The following is a 20,700-nucleotide window of genomic DNA, read 5'->3' on the forward strand; positions in this document are numbered from 1 at the left end:
ATAAGATTACTCCATGTTTATAGTTTTCGTCTTTCTTTCTAGATAAGTCACAAGCAATAGACCTTCAGCAGGATCTATGACAGGGTTGGTTCTACAAAGGGTGTACAAACGGAGTGGTTATAACGGTCTTGCAACTACTAATTGCGTATAATTGCTAATCGTTTTTGTAGGCGGTTATAAAAAACCCTTAACCGTCTTGGACAGAGCTGTTAGTGGTTTTAAGGGTAGAAAAAAATGGTTAATAAGTGCTAACCGCCTACCCTTATATATAATAATATAAATTTGTATTTTATATTTTATATTAAAAATATAACATTAAAATGATGCCGTTTTGGTGTTAAACACCTAAACAGTGTCGTTTTAACAAGTTAGGGATAGATTTTCATCATATTTATTGTTTTTTAGAACACTAAGACCCAAAACTATTTAAAATAAGCCTAAAAAACACGCACAATAACCTATGACACCTCCAAAAGCCCAAATAAAAAAAAATGGTTATAAAATCACTAGCTATAAAATAAGCGTTAACTGCCTAAGTGGAGCAGTTAGGCGGTTGCGGTTAGTGGTTATAGTCAATAACTGTTAACTGCAACCGCTTGTACAACCCTACCCCTACCACTTTGAGGTTGAACAACCTTAGCCAAGCCAAAGATGCAAGCAGCATAAAAAGCAAGCAATGGTGACAATCCCACGATCAATTAATTTTATCTTTCTCTTTGCTTCTCCCAAAAGAGTAGACTTTTTATGCAGTAGAACTCACCTTGTTTCTCTTGTTGGGAAACTTAACCAAGACGAGCCACGACAAGCTCTAAAACGAAGTCTCCTTTATATGTCTAAAACGTTTCTCTAATGGACGTTACCAAAAAGTGCATGCTTTCTCATCTTCAAGAAATAAAAAAATAAAGAAATAAAATCTATGGAGGCCCTAACCATTCCATGAAGTTGATTCCTTTTATGAACGGTAATACAGAGGCCTACCTTAGCCATTTCGAACGTGTAACTATACATGAACTGTTCACCCAACTAGCTTAGGTTAAGAATACAGGTTTGGGCTTTGGTAAGGTAGGTTCAAATTGTGAGCCTCAATGAGTCAATACGCTAGCTACCTAGATAACAACTAAAAAGAGCCCAGAAAATTACTCGAGTTCCCACTAACTTAAGCATCAGAGTCATTTCCGCCAAATCTCTAATCTTATTCCCTCTATCTAGCATGTATCATTGTCTATGTTGATCGTGCAATTTAGTGTATCACTACATACATTTGAAGAGAATTGTTTAATCATGAAAGTATTAAGCATTCAATTTTCACAGATCAAAATTATACACCAAGAGTTGAAAGATAAATATGAAAAGCAAGAAAAAACAATGGAATTAATAAAAATAAGAACTGTCTATAACTCTTACAAACCAAAACCCTGAAATGCTGAATATTATCTCAAAAAAAAGGGAGAAGAAGAAGAAAAGCTACAAGTTGGTGACTTAATGCTCTTTCAAAGGCATATTGTCCAGGTCTTAGGCTCTTCCCATAACTGAAATTTTGAAATGTTTTGGTCATGGCTCCTCAGCTAAGCACTTGGGGCACTTGCATTTGAAACCATAATCAGCAAGTAATGCCTGCCTCTCTTCAAATGGAAGGTCCTCATCTACATATGAAATGGTAACCTGAAAATGCTTGAAAATGTTAAATAATGCTTGGTAATAATAATAAATAAATAACATTCCTCATAAGAACTCATGTGGGAGCTTCCATTTTGGGTAATTCTCAACCAGTTGTAGAAGTAAGAAGTATATTAACGTGAGTTGTGTAAACGGATTACCTCTTCTCCCTTGCAGATGGGCTTGAGTGAAATTATTGCAGCTTGGCCATCTCGGTCCTCCAATAGAGAACAAACATGGATGAAAAGGGCACAAAATCATTAAGGGAAACCAAGTGTCCTCCCACAAATATAAACCACCATATCTATAATTACTGTATACATGCTATAATCATATACTCCAAGTAGGTTTCTCAATTCTAGACATACTGATCTCCACCCAATAAGCGTACATAAGGTGAAAAATCATTAACAGCACATGTTGCTAATCGGTATTTCAAAAAATTCTCGAACAATTGAAAGCTACAAAAATGTAACTTCTAGTTTACATACCTCTTCTCTTTTGAATGCTTTCGCATTAGGATGACAGGAATGGTTCATACAACTTTGCAAAGGGAAAAAAGCAGTTCCTAAAATGAGAGTAAACTATGTTAGTCATCATACTTGAGCGAGAGTAAACTATGTTAGTCATCATACTTGAGCGCCCGTCCCCCCGGAAAAAACAAAAATAGCAAGATGCAATCTTTCCAATATGCAATTTGACACAACTTGCCAAAACATGATTTCGATGGAAGAAGAGTATATAAAAAGGAGCACCACGTGCAATAGTAACACAGAATTCAGTAAATAAGACAACTACCATTGCAACAGACAGATAGATGAAAGAGAGACAAACAGCACAGCAGTAAAAACTAGAAAACCTTATGACAAGATCTATAGTGACAACCAGATCTGATAGGTTGTAATGCATTACAGAAGTAAGACGTTGCATGTAATGCTTTACAGGGTTTCAATTTGAGAAAGAATACAGTACAATGCTTTGCGCTTCTCCTGTTTCAGTAGAATACTTTTTAAAGAGGCCAAATAATCCTTCTTTCTTTTTTGGTCTATTGATAAATGTAGAAGGAAACATGTTAGCACTACCACCAAAAGCCAGGAGTTGATAAAAACCAATTTCGACTCTACCATCCAGACAACATTCAGAAGACGGAATAGTTTTGGTTGAAATTTTTTTAAAGTATATGATATTGCAATAGCTCTTGAAGAATAACACATTCAGACTACCCATGAGATAGTTTCGCACTAAATGAGAAAACAAAAATATTGCGAAGAATTACAAGAAAGAGAAAATCATGAACTTGTTTGCACATATGGACAAAGATTCTACAATTAAATTCATCTTACCCTGGCAACAAACTGAATAGTCATCTCCAAGAGCATCAAGAAATGGTCGCGTAATTTTCTCAGCTTCTTGCTGTCATCAATGATAAGGTAATGGCATAAAAACTTACTATTTGATATTAAAAAAAAAAAAAAAAACCAGATACAAGGTCATAAATTCTAACCTTTTCAGGATATGGAAGATCATCAATGTACAAAAAGTAATCCTCCACAGGGGATGCTACAACCAAATCACTGAAATATTAAAGAATTGAACATAATGTTACACAGTGGCAGGCTGCATTATTCCAAAATAAGAAACACATACGATGTAAAAAGCAATGGTGCAATGGCTAATCATTCCATTGCAATCACTGATTTTATTGCAGATGCTCTACATATTAGATGACTGGAATTATAAAGAGGAAAAGCCTTGAGAGAGCATAACTCTTACAGATTATTCAGCTCAAACAAGCCAATGATATGCCCATATATCTCCAGGGAAAACACTTGTTCGAGTTAAGTGTTGAAACTAATGAATTTTGGATCATGGCTTTCTGCCTTTTTATCGAAAAGGGAGTTGGGTAAAGCAAACTTGAATTAGACGATCTCAAAGAATCGATTGGAGCCCTGAACATTTAGAAGCATAATTACAATGAAAAACAAAAATCAATAGATTTTGCATCTGGAAGGATACATGGCTCACATTCCTTGTCAAAGATGGCTGCCTTGAGAAGTTGTAGTGACTGAAAGGATTCAAATTGAATTCTTAGGGTTTGGCATAGCAGCATAATAGTGATGCAAAATATATTACCATCAAAGAGAATGAGTCATAATATCTGGAACAAACTGGAATAGAAAAGGCTCCCTAGTGTAAAATGGAGCTAATGATGGTAGTTGCATTTCATGAACTAAAGCCTAATCAATACGTTGACCTTGTATTAACAAAGTTGATCTTTCAGGCCAAGTGATAGAACAAGCCAAAAAACTTGAAGCAGAAGAGAAAAGCAGAAAAGAAAAAGTTTAAGCTCCCATATGATAGGCGGAAACTGGGGAATAATTACAAACCCCCACCCAATCCACACAACCCCCATAATCATAATGTGAAAGGAAAACATCTAATACCCAAAATATTAATAATTTTCTGGCAAGAATACATAAAAAGTGAAAACTCCAATAATCTATTGAGTTTTTTTTTTTTTTTTCCTCTCTTCACTTGGTGTGCTAGGTGAGCTGTTGTATGTGGAAGCTACCAAATCATTCAACATAAATTGAGTATGTTTAAACGTAACATGCACCATCTATTCAAGGAAGTCTTACCGTAAATGCTAGCTCTCTTATCTCCATCCTGAAAGCAGCTTCATCAGAACAATCAACATCATCTGGCAATGCAACGCAGTCCCACCACCTATATAAAAATCTGAGTGATTCTTCTAATCTACTTCACAATATAAAAGTATCGCACGCAGTCTTAACAATACAAAAAAAAAGAACAATGAAGATAGCAGAGGAGTATGCCAAAGAAAACAGAATTAATACTGAGAACAATTTGTTCTCTCTGACAATCCAAATATCAGCCCATGCTGTCAACCAATCAAACATAAAATATTCAAAAGAACACCTAATTTTTTGCCAAAGCATTACCAAGACATCAAACAATACCATTACAAGCATGTTTATTGCGAGTTTGATGTCAAGAAAAAGTTAGATGTACAGTCAAAAAATGAGCATAGCGCAAGAGAATTTACGAAATTTTACCTCACTGAATACCCAAAACTACTGCCAAAAGTCAATACAAGCTCAAAATCCTTGACAATGTTTAAGTTTAGGATTTTTTTTTTCAACGAAAGCCTTCAATCTTTTCATACAATCTGATTAAATTTGAGTAAATTGAAAAGAGAGTAAGAGTCATCAAGTACTAATTGATATCCTGGAGAATCTCAGCTACAGACAGAAAAAGGTAATATTGAACTACCATGCAATACAAACTGCGCATCACATGGCATATTGTACATACTTTAGAAATTGCAAGTTCTTTGGGCCACCATCAAGTATGCCCCCAAGAGGGATTATGATATTCTGTTATTTAAAACATTGTTTACTGTTTCCCAAATGCACTATGTGACAATACTAGAGATTTTGTTTTCGGAACATAATATAGAAATGTAGCATTGATGCATAACTACCTTCTTTTGTGTCCCATTGATATTGGCTTCCATGCCTCCAAGAGTAAAGATATATCCAAGCAGTCTGAAATATTAGGTGTAGCAGACTTCTTTTGTTCTTTGAGATGAGTTGCTTTCAGCTTCCTGTACCTTAATATGGTGGAAGCGATAACCTGAAAATAGAATCTGAGATATCAGTTTATGATTCTGACATCCCTATTACCATTATTCTTGGAAAAGTGGCATACATGAAGTAGTTACGGTAGGTACTTTTTGCAATGCTGGTATGAGAACCGCGAAAAATGAAAGAAATAGGAAAATCGAAAGCAATACCTACAATAATTACACACTCACCTTTCCAGCAAGGAGGAAAATATCATTTGTTTCTGAGGAGCCAAAAGAAAAATCTTTTAGGGAGAGAGAGCACAGAAACAAAACAAATAGAGTTTCAAAATGATATAATTGGTGGCTATATAACCTACAATGTTAGATCCTTACCATTAGCATGTTGTATAAATTTCATAAGTGCCTTCCTGCATAATGATTCTGACCTCTCCCCAGTGCAAAGTAAGGAATGAGACAATTCCCAATCAGCCTCTGCACATGATTTGCTACAAATATTGGCAAAATTATCACAATTTATTAATTTATGTTCGACAGCTACAGAGAAGAATGTGCATCAACATGCATTCACTTTCAAAATACTTTCACATGGTCAAAAGTAGATTTATTCACTTCTCCTTTTTTTTTTTAATGTGTAAAATCAGGTTTATTTGCAGTTTAGTTTTGCTCCAGTTATGAACCAAGATTGCTTCTCCTTGTGCCTTTTAGACATGTTGTGTACCAACACAAAGTTGTGCATATAATAATAGCATGGCAACAATTACATACCAGATTTTCTTTTTCTGGTCTTTTTTGGCTATGTCAAACACTTGATGCCTGTACTAGGGAAAGTACTGCCTCATATGTTTCTTATATGGTCTTGTTGATATCATAGCAACAATTTAAAAGGAAAAAACTCTATGTAGATAATATTGATTACTGTAGAAGCAGACACTAAGCATCAAGGAATCACTAAATCTAACAAGTGTTGTTTAAGAAAGAAAAGAAAATATCTTCAAACTCTTACAAGCCCTTCAAGCATTCATTTTTATGCTTATATTTAAGATAGTTATTGCTAAAACATGAATTAACAAGAAAAGACTTCTCATCATGCAAGGACTGGTTACCTGCAGTAGTAAGCTTCTCCACATCCACCAGGACATGGAACAGCTGAAGGCAAGGAGAACTCTTTGGAGTGAGGCAACACCAATTCACCATTCATTAATGATTCCACAACTTCTCTAGGGATGCTAAATATCTCTTTGGAACTGCTAGAAGCACAGTTTCCCAAGTTGTCAAAGTTTTTCAAATGGGAATTGTATTTTCCGTCACAGGAATCAGTCCCATAGCAATCACTTGATATGTGTTTAAAGGTTTCCATATCAGATCCATGATTCACAGAAACTCCTATATCTTGCAAATAAAGCCTCCTTCCAATTTGAAGTTCTATTGAACCAATAAAACGAAAACAGAAGCTACATACTAAACAGTCAATCTGCAGTGTGGAAAGGAATATCAAAAATGTGCCATCCATAATGGAAAAAAAAAAGTTTAAAAAAAAAAAGAGCAAAATGAGAATAAAATATACAAAACCTTGTTTGAATAATGTTGAGCACCCACAAGCATCTGGTCTTTCAAAACAAGCTCCCCTTCCTTGAAGTCCATGTCAGCGTAGACACCTGCAGTTCATCAGATTTGGCAAGAAAAACCTTAGAATGCATGTCAACAATAGCCATTACAGCAACAATGACAAAAATTAAAAGCAAGCATTTCAAAGTCCGCTAATGCTAACACTTATGAGACTTCCTAAAGACATTAACATACAACCATAAACAAAACAAGTTACACCTGTAATTCCAAAACAAAAATCACCGTAGGCTAACATTGCATACACGAAGCATACTACTTTCAACTTTACATTCCTATTTGAGGAGCAAAACTTAATAAAATTTAGGAACATTCTTCTTCATCAATCACCACAGTGACAGGGTAGTTTACGTTTCATAATCAATCAGCGGCCGTTTTTTGTGTTGATTGTATACAGATTCTTCTTCATCAACGAATTTTAATACACAATCAAAGTCATTTTAAAAACTCAGCAATCTCATCCATTTAACAAAAGGCTATGCGTCTTAGAACAAACAATAACATAAAATTCATCAATAATACACCTTAACCAATTGGTAATGTACATTAAACCAATCCAGTTCAAAACGATTACAAGACGGGCAAGCATGTGGACTACTGATTCAAACAGCTGCATTACATACTCTAACTGTCTTAAGTGCAAACGAGACGAAGTAAAAACATATATATATATATATATATATATATATGAAAACAAAAACAAAAACAAAAAAAATATGTATTATACCCTTTCCAAACTCTCCATTTTGTTTCACTTTGATACCACGCCATTGCCTCGTCGATATAAGATCCTCGAAATACCCCTGAATAACAGAAATTCATTAACACAACAAAAGAAAAAGTAATTAATAAAATTATCGAAGCATTCAAGACCGGAGAAATTAATTAAAAATCCAGTAAATTTAGCCAAACTTTTACCTTCTGGCTCCATTTCCTTCTTTTTTCTTTTTTTCTTCTCTTCTTCTTCTTCTTCTTTTTTTTTTTTTTTTTTGTATAATTTCGGAATGAAAGAAACTGGAAATGTATTACTCAAAATTTTAATTTTTACTGAGTGTTTCTCCGTTACGATTAGATTGCTTGCATTTTTCTCGGCACACAAACAGAGCAAAAATAAAAGAGCAAGGTTTACAGTAAAAGATAATTAAGCTCTTCTGATGTCGAAGTTTTGAAGAGAGAGAGAGATTGCCTGAACTTGAAGAGGAGAAGGAGGATTGAGAAGAGCAGAGATTTCATTGCCGAACTGAGCGTCGACCGGACACACGGTCTCCATTTGAAACCACACAGCAGACTGGTTTTGCCTCAACAGCTCCACGGCTTCTCAACTCGCGTGTGTGACGGCGGCTGATGGTCTGATTTTTTTTTAAAAAAAAATGGCAGTTAAACCAGTTCTAATTTCAAAATAATTTTAACCATTAAAAGTAATATTGATAAATAATAAAAATAGCAAATTTCAAATTCAAAATAATAATTTAAATGTTTCAAGAATGATCGATTCTTTTTATATTTTTGGGGCAAATGTGGGAAAGAGAAGATAAAAGAGGTGATTCAAATAAAAATACCCCCTTTTTTTTTTAATTTTTTGTTTTTTATCAATCTATTGATGGCGATTCATTTAACTAGATTGTATGCATCAAAGATGAGTCATTTCACAATCTAAAATGATGTTCATTAATTCTATAATGACACTTCCGGCTTCCTTCTTCAACAATACTCAAAATAGTTGCTTGTTATTCTACTATAGTGAGGTTGATTGGAGCTTTTGACATCAAAGCATGACTCTCTATGTTAATGCATTTTAGAATGTGTTTTTTTGATTGAAAAAATGTTCATATGCCATTAAAATAAAAGTAGTTTTGAGTTTTTTTTTTGTTAATGATTTTGTTTTGAAAAGAAAAAAACAGAAGGAAGAAAAAAAAAAAGGAAAAAATACATTTTTTTCTGCTCATGAACTATCTGTACGTTCGTTTCATTTACTCCATTATTTAAAAGTGCACTTGACCCTCCCTCCACCCTCCCTCCCCTAAAAAAAAATTCCAAATTGCTGCAATTAAACTATTTTGATTTTTTTTTCCCAAAATGCCTCCATCCCAAGTTAAAAAATTAAAAATTAAGGGGTGTCCGGTCTAGGGTGGCCGAAGCCACCCTTAGGCCCAACTGGGGTGGCCGACAACCCCTTAATTTTTAATTTTTTTTAAAAAAATAATTAATTAATTTTTTAAAAAAAAAAAAAAAATTGGGATGGGAGCATTTTGGGGGGAAAAAAAAAAATCAGAATGGTCGAATTGCAATAATTTGGAAGTTTTGGGGGGGGGAGTCAAGTGTTACTTTTTAAACATTTGAAGTCAAAGTGCAAATAAGCGAATAGTTCATGGAAAGTAAAATGTATTTTCCAAAAAAAAAATGTTACCAAACAAAGTGACTGTTGTGAGAGTCACTCCAAGTAACTATAGTCATTAAAGACTCCCTATGGCTACATCAAAACTAATTTTTAGAACTTAAACGTTAATTCTACTAGTCCACCCATCCTAATTACCATATAAACTTCATTACTTATGTCCTTTATGTTGATGTGGAGTGCTGTTTTATGGAAGATAATTAGGAGGTCTAGGCAAAATTTCACTAAATCAACAACATTTTAAAATCCATTTATTTGATTTTAGAATGGGATGGTCCATATTCAAGAAGGATATATTCCCATCATTTTCCTTTTTCATAATTTGCGCCACTCAATTCACAATTTAAAATCATATCTTCATTGACAAGCCTGTTACGCCAATACACTCAATAAATCTACAAAAACCAACATAAATTCGAGAGAATTAAAGAAAATGAATTATTGAAGGGCTTTTGTTTGTGTTCTTGGGCATGTGCACACAAGACACAAGATAAGAGTACCACGTGTTCTCAACGCAAGCCATTCTGAAACTCACCAATACAGTCAAGAAATCTACAGCAACCAGCTTACAAGTTACAATGACAAACTGACTGAAATATTGCAAAATAATATCACAGAATACCAAAATTTATTTGTAGTAAAATACAGACACCAAACGTTAGATGAAATTTCTCATGACCAGGTCTGGATGTGACCAAATCTATTGCACAAATTTCAAACAAAGAAAGCTTCTCTCCCTTAAAACATTGGAGAAATACCGAATTAACGGTACTGAGGGAATCCAAAGAACATCTAGCTGTAACGAGCAGAAACTCGGGGTATGAATGAAATCCAAAAGGGAGAAAATACAGCCTAAATGAAAAGTTTAAAACTATATTTGCATCTTTTTACTGGCTTCAGAGTCAAACACATCCAAAGAACTGTTCCAAGGATGGAGCGCTAAATACGTTCGGAGCGGTTCGTTCGGGTCTGGTAGGAGATATGTGAAGTTGGTATTTGATGAATCTCTGTAACAGATAAGAATAAAATTCAGAAGGCATGCACTAGGATGGGTAAATATATTAATATCAACACATTATCAACATTTTTGCAAATCAACATCAACATCTATCCAAAAATGATGAGTGGTGATAATACAGCTAACTGAGTGACGATTTCAGGGTTTGAGTCAATATGCCAATCTGGTTCCAATTGCCGTACGAAAGATGTCCGCCCATTCTCTGTACTACAGAAAAGAACCTGTACACGCATTTCACATGAATCATGACATTATAACAAATATGAAAAAACAAAACATAAAAACAGGTCATCTGAATTGGTGAATACTAATCACAAAGCAGATTAAATCCATTCATATCCAGAGTTTTTTTTTATTTATAATTCAGAGTTCTCTAGCAGGGTACAGATGTCAAAGTTTACGCTTGCAACCAGAACAAGGATAGTCATTGCAGCGTTTGATCTCCTTACAAGTTCTCCTAGCCAATAGAATTGATAAGCCAAATGGCTAGATCAGGTACCAGAATTTAATCTTTATCTACGAGACTGTGTCAACACATTTCTTCCCTATAATTGTAGTCAAAGAATTTTGAGTTCTTTGCTTTAGTTATTAAGAACTCAGGATTGACTATCTTTGGTTGTTTTTTCATTCTTTGTGCCCATAATAATGTCGACTGTTGTTTTACAGCAGTAATGTCACTGGGTGTGCATGCATATGGTCCTCCCACTAATTATCATCATTCTTGGTCAAGTGCTAGCCACAATGCTCTTGTTCCTCAAGCTAATTTTGTGGGTTTTTTTTTTTTTTTAATAAGTAATCCAAATATTATTAAAAGAGCAAAGTGCAACTTAGGTACACAGCAAGTATATAAGATAAACGCATATCTAGAAGGAGAAAAAAGAACAAGAAAATCATTAAAACTAATCATCAAAGGAGCTACAAATCTATCTATTCAAGTATAAAGACACAGGAAAAAAAAAAAAAATTAAGCTCCTCCTATATCTTCTTGCAGTCCTTGAAATTTCAATCATTTCTTTCCCCCCAAAGGCACCATAAAAGGCAAGAGGGCACAATCTTCCACACGACAGCACTCTTGAGTGCTACCACCAATCCACCAAGAAGCAAAAAATCAACCACCCGACTAGGCATAACCCAATAGATACCAAAGTGACTAAAAAAATATTCCATGAGGCGCAAGCAACATCATAGTGGAGAAGAAGATGGTCCACGGACTCCCCATCTATCTTTGCACATATAGCACCTATCGACCGCAATGACATGCCACTTCCTAAGGCTGTCTATACTAAGCATCTTCCCTAGGGACCAACCAAGCGAAAAAAACAACTCTCAAAGGAACCTTGGTCCGCTTAAGGATCATAAAATCTTCCCTAATTTTGTGATGCTATTATAATAAATTGTTCTTTAGGTTCTCTGGAAGAAGAGAACCTTATGATCCAAGGATATCAACTGCTGATTAGGTTCCAAGCGTTAAAGCTTCATAATTTTCAGTGATTCCCATTTCAGCCAAGGTCATACAGTAAAATAAAATAAAGGACAGAAACATGTGCAATGAGGGGCAATTTTGTTATTATATTCATGAGGTGTGTCCCGCTTCTTTGCAGAAGGCTGAAGGCCTATTTTTGTTATCATGGAAGACAGATTGCTTATGTACATAGATGCATAGGTACATGGTGTGTGCATATGCATCCATACACATGACACAATGCTTGTCCAGTAAGTCCACAATCATTAGAACAAGATTTCAATTGCTTTTAAGATCATAAAACTTAAGGTACACATTTTTTTACCTTGTCTTTGACCAAACCACCGGATGTGAAAACCCCAGCATCTTCCAAAGCTTGCAGAACTTTTCTCTGCAGACAACAGTTCATCCCATAAATGACGAGGGAAACTTTTTAATAGTTAACAAACTACTATACAGCAGCAAGAAAACACTAATATAGAGCAGTCTGCAGAGTGAATATGTTAAGACACTAGCTGTTAGCAGCAACTAGGATAAAACAACCCCAACTATGCTGATAAAAAATAACAGTTTAGAGATCTTAGTACGTAATGTCCATGAATTATACATCGCCAATGCTCTTATGTCAACATATCCATCCATGTATTTATAGATGGGACAAATTTGCAAGACATTTTAAGAATAAAATCCTCATAAATTAAATATATTACAAGAACACAAACCTCTAAGTGCACGGGAAGCAAGCCAAAAAATTTAACCTCAACCAATTATTAAATAGTACAGTTGATTTTGAATATTTTCGTATTTAAGAAAATATTAATTCCATGTTATGGCTTCCATGCTACAAAAATATGTTAAAAATGTTGAACATGGCAAGCATGCAGAGAGTATGAGCACAGTAGTATATACAGTTACGCACTTAAGAAGTTCCTTACTGGCACTGTGAACTGTTTAGCACATTACATGACACAACACACTTCAACAAAAATAAAGTATTGATTAACCGTCACAAAATAAGGATTAACAAGGTCTGCACGCACTTCACTTTCATCATCCACAACTCTTTCCATGAGGTAAAGATCACAAAATTTTGTGATTTCCAATAGTACTTCCAGCACAGAGGACCTCACAGTTGCTTGTTTCTGCCATGAACATAGTAAACAATGTCAATCCTTTTCCAGATTGCTTTTACAAAAATTTATTAAAAACAAAGTTTCACCACCTGAATCTCCTCTGGACTACTTTCCTCAAGAATTACTCCAACCAAACGACATGTTACCTACAGATATAACAGGTCATACAAACTACAAGCGAATAAGAAAAAACAATCTTTAATTGCAGTTATTTTTTCAGAAATATTAAATAGTAGCAAATCCGGCGGTTTATATATTATAAGCCTAGACCAAACTAAAAGTAGAAATCAAACCATGATTTCATGAAGTTAAACTCTGGAAGTTATTCTTTACAACATGCAGTGAAGAGCTTAAAGGCACGGCAATCAAGGAGTGGAACGCTGGCTCCCAATCACTTAAGTTTCATGTATGTTTCAAATTGTACACACCCTTTTAAGATAAAGTAATTCAGAATCACATCTTTCAGAAATCATTCTATTGTAATGTTTCTTAGTTATCTTTTTCAAGTATTTATTATTATTTTACTCAGAAGACAATTTTGTGCTCCACATATTGTAGAACTTTATATTTCTCATTCAGAAGTAGAGCAGCCCTTCAACTACTTTAAAATTTTCAATAAGTTAATAAACCCAGACCCAGAACACAGACATCAAAAACTCATCAAACCTGTCCTCTTACAACTTGTTACTTGGTGCACTAACTCTAAAGTTTGTTCATTTAGCATTTAGGAAAACAAAAATTATATATATATGCAGTTTTCTGGATATGATTATTTGTTTTCCTCCCTTAAATTTTTAGACGCGCATACAAGTACGACTGTATGAGATTATCGTCAATCCAATAAGAATCAGACACCGGAGACTGCGAAAAACGCCAACACTTATCAGCTACCGATAATTTGAATCCTGACCACACATTATACATGACCTATATTTACAAATTTATTTCAGAATACTCGACTCAAATAAGATCCGTGAATAGTCTGCCATCAGTAAAGCTATAGGCAGGCAATTCTGTCCTGCATGGCCATTGAACTGGCAAATTGATGAAGGTTTTATAAGATCCTGATTCAAAATCGAGGAATCACCTATGTTCACATTGACAAAGAAAAGCAAAGTATCCATTAATCATAGATTTTAGTTCAATTGGTAGCTGTTTGAGAACTATTCCTACTTCCTTAAGACCTTCCATAAATAGAAAGAACATAATAATCAAAACAAGATAATCTTGCTTCGCTTATAAGACTATCATTGAGCATCTGCTAATTACCTTTCTTCCTTCACTCAATTTCTGCCTTACAATTTGCCCCAAAGTTGGCTGAAAAGGGGGGAAAAGCAACGTTAGATTAAACCAAGTCAAATTAAAGCAATATATAATTCAAATTTCATGCAAAAAACTCAACACCAACCTTCACCGGCTGAAAGAACTCATCAACAACATTTTGTGCTCTTGAATCCTCCAAGGATGGAGAAACTCCGGGAGGTACCAAGTTTACATTTGAAGGGGTACTGACACCAGAACTACCAGGTGTTCCAGCCTGTCGTTTGGGTTGCCTTCTCTGAGGTTGACTAGGTGATCTCAAAAGCCTCCAAGTGAAGACTATTGCAACAGCAAGCCCCGCAATAGCCCCGAAAGATCGTGAATTCTGCTACCAATTTGAAAGTTCTTAGAAATCCCAAATTACCCCAGATACAAATTCAGTGCATGGGATAATTCCCAATCATAGATAAAAACTAATTGATTGAACCTGTATAACACGAATTAGAAATAAGGCCCATAGAAACTGTTGTTCTTTCTTTCAAACATCATTGCTCTCTCTCTCTTAAACATCATTGCTCTCTCTCCATTTTTTATCAAGCAACCCATATACTTTTGATAGCATTTAATATAGACTTATATGTCCATCAGAATTCAATTCCCCCCTCCTTTCAAAGGACTACCAGATATTTTCATGAGCCACTGCTTCTATCCTCGCTGGTAGTGGCTTTTGCATAGCCTTAAAATCATTAGCTTAATTCAAGAGAACATCACATCATTAGCTTAATTCAAGAGAACATCACACTCCCTAAGAGGAAAAGACCATTAGAGAAGAATAAAACAATGCTCTGCGAACAAAGAAGGAACGCTTGAGGAAGGTCAGAATCTTGAGTTTTTGAAGCTTTAACATTCAACTCTGAGACATTTGTAGCATCCTGTAATAATAGATGCGTTGCAAACATGAAGATTGGAGCACAAATAATTACAGTTTTCACAGAAATAAAAGTTTCCAGCCGAAAGATGATGACTCTGTTCTTAAACTCTGGTCTTCCTTGTAGGAACTAAGTTCTCAAGCCCGAATAACCCATTTTTCTCAGGAACTACTACTCAGAGGTGCTCACAATGCTGCATGCTAAGCGGTAATATACGCTACAAAAGTCCTCTTGAAAACTCAACAGAATTTAACAAAGCAAAGGACAATATAAAGTCCAACTAGATACATCATCTGGTTCAAAAGAGCTACAAGTCATAGTGCTTGGCATTTTTCTCTAGAAGACACTATTAAGATAGCAAGCAATTGAAGAGCCTCCTTAGACTGTAAATCCAAATAATGACTCCAAAGAAGCAAACCCCATACTATATCAATGACACATTTCTGTTCAGAAACTTATCCATTACAACACTCAGCAATGTTTACACCAAGGACAAGACATCATAAGTCAGATGTTCCCCAAACAGAAAATAAGGTAGCTGTTGGCCATAGTTTGTATAGCTACTCATCAAATTATAAAAATTAAACTTCTTAAATTAGTCCATTTTGTTTCTTTATCTATTCACTATTTATAGTTTCACTAGTGAAATTGTGATGCCCAGAATGTTAGTTCCATATTGGAAGAGTGGACTGTCTATATTGAGTGAGTTGATTATAAAGGCGCTCACAGGTGCTAAGTCCTTGGAAGAGTGGACTGTCAATATTTCTCAAAAAATCAAAGTGTTGTTTTGGTGAAAAATATTTTTAAGGTTGACAATTTTTGACACGACCCGTGAACTTATCACAAAATTATAGGGTTAGGGTTTGGCATAAACGGGTTGAACCACTTAACCCATTTATCAAATTATACATATTTTTTTATATAATAAATACATGTTGAAACGGATCAAACAGGTCATTTCGGTTAGGTCAAACAGGTTAAACATGTCGCATTTGGGTCTAAATGGATCAACCTATTTGACTCGTTTGTGACCCATTTATTAAGCAGGTCATGACAAGTCACTCGTGAGTCATGTTCGGGTTTAAGGGTTTGGCCCGTTTAGATAAACGGGTCGTGTTTCGGTTTACCCTTATCGATTGGCGGGTTGACTCGAACCTAACTCACCAACCCGTTTTGCCAGCCCTAGAAATATTGATGGCACCACCACTCCTAGACCCCACCGAGAAGCCCGATAAAAGACTCGCATTCACTATAGTAGAAATCATTTTACTTAATGCCCCCATTACAATAACAAACAGAAAGGGAGACAATAGGTCTCCCTGTCTCAAGCCACAAGAGTTACTAAAAAAACCCATCAAAGTGGAATTTACAAATACAAAAAGTGCAACGAAGGAATACAAAATGTTATCCAATTATGCAATTTTTCCCCAAAAAGGCATCTCCTCAGAAAATACAATAAAGTTAGTCTTTACAAAGACTAGAATCACTTATAACCAGTCTTTATAAGTGATTATAGGGAGCTTCAATTGTAACAAGACTAGCTCTTTTAGAGTGATAGTGCAGATATGTCTAGCGCTTTTTTTAGGTCATGACAAACAGTATCAAAGCAACCTAGTAACACCATGTGGTGTTGGGGCATTACATGACATGGGCCATAATGATGATGTCAAGAATTTGAGTGAGGGCATTGTGACACCCTAGAATGTTAGTCCCATATTGGGTTGGTGGATTGTTCCTAGTGAGTACGTGGATTATAAAGGTGCTCATGGGTGCCGAAGTCCCATATTAATTCATTACTAGCTGAGACTGAGCTTGATTGAGTGATTTTAGGAAGCTCTGATTGTAACTTAACTAGTTCTTTTGGAGTGATAACGCAGATGTTGGCTAGCGTTTTCCATGAGTTGTGACAAAAAAACCATATAACCCTTGACAGGACATTCTAAACAAATTTCTATCAGCACAATCCCTAGACTAGGCATGGCCATGTGAGACTTGATACCGTATTTAGCATACTGATTTGTGCAATAGCCACCTTAGCTACTTTTGATAGCACGATGTTACTCCCATAATCAATGAAATAATTCCCAGCCACCCAACCCTAAAAGGAGCTAGGGCGCAAATGTGCGAGAACAACATGACTTCAAGCCACCTAGTAGTACTACTACTGATGTTAAGAAAGATAGTATTTTGATAGCTCATTGAATTGATTCAAATGAGCAAATGCCAGTAATCCCACTAGGCGCAAAATAATTCACCTTTCCATACCAACAATGAAAACATCTTTGAAAGTGAGGTAAAAAGATTAACTTAGATTGTTGCTACAATAAAGCATGTGAGGCCGCCCATATATATCAACTTTTTTTCGTTGGGGAGGGGGGGGCTTTTTATTTTATTAAATCGAATTCCAACTTCAAGTAATGGACATTAGGCTTCACTACTCAAATTCCACCGTGATGCCTAAATCTTCATTTTATTCGTTAAAATTATACAAAATTTAATTAAACCCATTAAAATTGCATTTGCGTTTCCCTGTTTGAGCAATTTACACACCAAAATATCAAATTTCGTCATCAGAAATCGCATAATTACTAATCGCTGCTCTAAACCCGAATTAACATTCAAACAAGCACCAAATTCGGCATAAATCAAAGAAAAAATCAAAATTAGAGGATAAACTAACAACACCATCAGATTACGACATAAATTTTGACGAGAGCGATGGATTCTTGGCGCGAAATGAGTACCAGATCCGGCAGGAACTTCAAGAAAGTTTCGAAATTGAAACTGGCAGAAAAGGGAATAGACGTACGAACCAGGTTCTGAAGGGAGATCGGAAGGAGATTGGAAATCTTGACGGTGAGATAAGCCCCGAAGCGCTTGATCAGCTGGACCAGCTCTTCTTTCGACGACTCTGCCATGGCCGAACCCAAACCAATCAACACGAAGAAACAAACGTCTCGTTTCAAAAAGCCGCACAGTCCTAAAAAGAGAGCGCTTCAAATTCTCAGGTCCATCGCTTTAGCACTGTTCGATTTTTGAGACAGAAAGAGAGAGTTGTACTTTGCGTCTATGATCGAAAAGAGAGTAGGTGCTTGTTCTACAGGACTTTTTTATTTTTTTTATTTCTCGATTGTACAAATTGTTTGGAAAAATAAACTTATCCACTCCAACTTAAATCAATTTACATTCACCCCACTAAGTTTTAAAAATTAACAATTCATCCCTCAAGTTAATCAGTACTTTCAATTTGCTCCCTCTGGTCACATTTTTCTGTTAATTTAAATGAAAATTGTATCACGTGATCTTGTGTCACGTAAATTTTTTAAAAAACAAAAAAGTAAGAAAAAATATATCATGGTTGGACCAACCTCCATGTAAGAGACACACACTCAAGCTATATATAAATGTCAACAGACTCCACACCTCCATAGCAAGAGCCCTACAACCTGACATGGGCCTCAATGACTAGGGTCTTGAAATTTTAAAGCTTGATTTAGCTTGGCTCGATTACATGGCCGAAGATCCATGGCTAACCTTTTATTTTTATTTTTATTTTTTTAAAAAAAAAATCAAATAAAGGAAGTGGTTTATATGGAAATAGGGGTGGGCAGATTAATCGCTAACCGTTTAACCGGCCGTCTATCGGCTTCAACCGAACCGATATTAACTGTAACCGTTTAATCAATATTCTTATCGGTTAAAAATTTTGTACCAAAATTCTTATCGGTCCGGTCCGGTCTGGTTAATCATTTGTTATCGGTTAACCGTTTTAACCAATAAGAACCGGTATGGGGGAAGGTTGGTAACAAAACTAGTATAGTTCAGTTGGTATGGCACTAAAGCACAAGGTTTAGATCTTTGTGGTTGTGGGTTTGAGCCCCTATGGTTTTTTTTTTTTTTTTTTCTCCTCCTCCCATGCAGCAAACTCTTTCTTCCTCTGTTTTTCTTTATTTTCCTTCTCACCATTTCTTTTCCCAATTCTCACGCCACATATTTCTTTTTTTTTTTTCTCCTCCCACAAAGCAAATTCTTTCTTCCACATTGTTTTTTTTTTCTTTTCCTTCTCACCATTGCAGGAGAATGGCTTTCTTCCCCCCCCTTTTTTTTTTTTTCTCTTTCCAATTCTCGCAACATCCGCCCCCATCTGCTCTCATAGACCTCTCTTTTAGCATCAAAGATTCAATTCAAGTAAGAGTTTTTGCCTTTTGGTGCTTGGGGATTAGAGAAGTAGAGAACACTGAAAAATGTGAGATTTATAATCGGTTAACTGGTTTAACCGAACCATTTAACCGTGTACCATTATAACCGATAATTTTGGTTAAAATTCTTATTGGTTCGGTATCGGTTAAGAAACCGTTTAACCGAAAATTATCGGTTAATAACCAATAAGAGCCAAAACCGAACCGTTTTGACCGATATCCATCCTTATATGGAAACAACAATAACGAGATAAGTACCCCAACAACAAAGCTCAAACAGAAAAGACAATACAAACAAACACAAAACAATAGACAATAATTTTATTCATGACCCCAAAAAAATCATAAAGAAGCCAGGCCTCTCTAAGGCCGCACAAAACAATAATAAATAGCAAATAATTCAATGAAGTGCTTTAAGCGGTAAAAACAATAACCACCGTGAAATAGTTGTTGCGGGAGAGGTACTGTCGAAAACCGGAATGAAGCCGTCAATGAAGAATGACCATCAGTTACAAAAGTTTCCTCTATTAGATCAGACCAAATAAGAACAGAGAGACAGCAATCCAAAAAAAAACAAAGAGTGCAGCGAAACAGAAATGAAACATCAAATAAACATAAAACCAGCAAAAGAAATACAACCACTCCACAAAACAGTCAATGGGTCTCTATGGCTAGTTTTTTTTTTTTTTTTTTTTTTTTTTTTAAATCTAAAAAAAACATAATTATGTTTCATGAACAGATATGACCTTGAGATATTAAAGACAATTTCAATCATTTATGGGTCAAGTGACACATCATTCATCCCAAGTCAGTAGAAATTGGCAACGAAAGAGGCAAATTAAAAGTGCAAAATAAATTTGAGAATCTTAATTTTTAAGCGCCATTACCGCTTGTTTGGGAATATAATTCTTTTCAATTTTTCTTAACTTCTATTTTTTTTTAGGTGATTTGACACCACTAACACTCAATTAAATTCAAAATTTTATATTTTTCAAACAACCCAAACATAATTCCAATTCTCTATTTTTATTTTTATTTTTTATTTTTTATTCTTCTATATTTGCAATTTTGAATCCAAGTTAAGCAGACTAGAAAAAAATCCCAAACCCAAACCAGCATCTATAGGATTCTATTTCTTTTTCTTTTTCTAATTCTGTAGGACTCTTTTAGTCCATGAGAATTAATCCACGCTTTCGCATGCGTTCATGTCATCCTGATCATGTAAGCAGATGGCACGCCCCACACCCGCAGGCTCTTCAAGTTCGAGCTCCTTCAGCGCTTCTACTGCGGAATCCAATGGCCTGGCCCTTTCGCTCTGCGGCGGCTGCTCTCCGTCGTCCAAATGGAGCGAAATCCTTCCACTGGGAATTGCCAGCCAATGCTCTGACTCGTACTCCATGCAAATTATATCTTCC

The 20,700-nt window shown here is 35.4% G+C and overlaps 2 protein-coding genes across 3 annotated transcripts; both read right to left on the bottom strand.

Moving 5' to 3' along the window:
• Positions 1–1,346: 1,346 nt before the first annotated feature.
• Positions 1,347–8,229, bottom strand: LOC132180932 (histone-lysine N-methyltransferase ATXR2). Its single transcript, XM_059593931.1, has 15 exons — positions 8,076–8,229; positions 7,617–7,692; positions 6,836–6,921; positions 6,370–6,737; positions 5,639–5,751; positions 5,495–5,526; positions 5,162–5,313; positions 4,296–4,383; positions 3,673–3,721; positions 3,430–3,484; positions 3,161–3,230; positions 3,000–3,069; positions 2,148–2,224; positions 1,818–1,874; positions 1,347–1,662 (listed from the first exon to the last, which is right to left on the bottom strand). Exons 1-15 carry the CDS (start codon positions 8,157–8,159, stop codon positions 1,552–1,554), a joined length of 1,488 nt encoding a protein of 495 aa, XP_059449914.1. The 5' UTR covers positions 8,160–8,229; the 3' UTR covers positions 1,347–1,551.
• Positions 8,230–9,855: 1,626 nt separating this feature from the next.
• LOC132180532 (peroxisome biogenesis protein 22) lies at positions 9,856–18,194 on the bottom strand. Of its 2 annotated transcripts, XM_059593401.1 has the most exons (8): positions 17,900–18,193; positions 14,306–14,542; positions 14,167–14,214; positions 12,987–13,043; positions 12,805–12,906; positions 12,090–12,155; positions 10,422–10,523; positions 9,856–10,291 (listed from the first exon to the last, which is right to left on the bottom strand). In XM_059593401.1, exons 1-8 carry the CDS (start codon positions 18,002–18,004, stop codon positions 10,187–10,189), a joined length of 822 nt encoding a protein of 273 aa, XP_059449384.1. In that variant the 5' UTR covers positions 18,005–18,193; the 3' UTR covers positions 9,856–10,186. The 2 variants fall into 2 exon arrangements, with proteins under 2 accessions (XP_059449384.1, XP_059449385.1); XM_059593402.1 differs by lacking the exons at positions 12,805–12,906; positions 12,987–13,043 and having other exon boundaries at positions 17,900–18,194.
• Between the last annotated feature and the right edge of the window lie 2,506 nt (positions 18,195–20,700).

Source organism: Corylus avellana, chromosome ca5, assembly GCF_901000735.1.
Source record: "Corylus avellana chromosome ca5, CavTom2PMs-1.0".
Taxonomy (NCBI): Eukaryota; Viridiplantae; Streptophyta; class Magnoliopsida; order Fagales; family Betulaceae; genus Corylus; species Corylus avellana.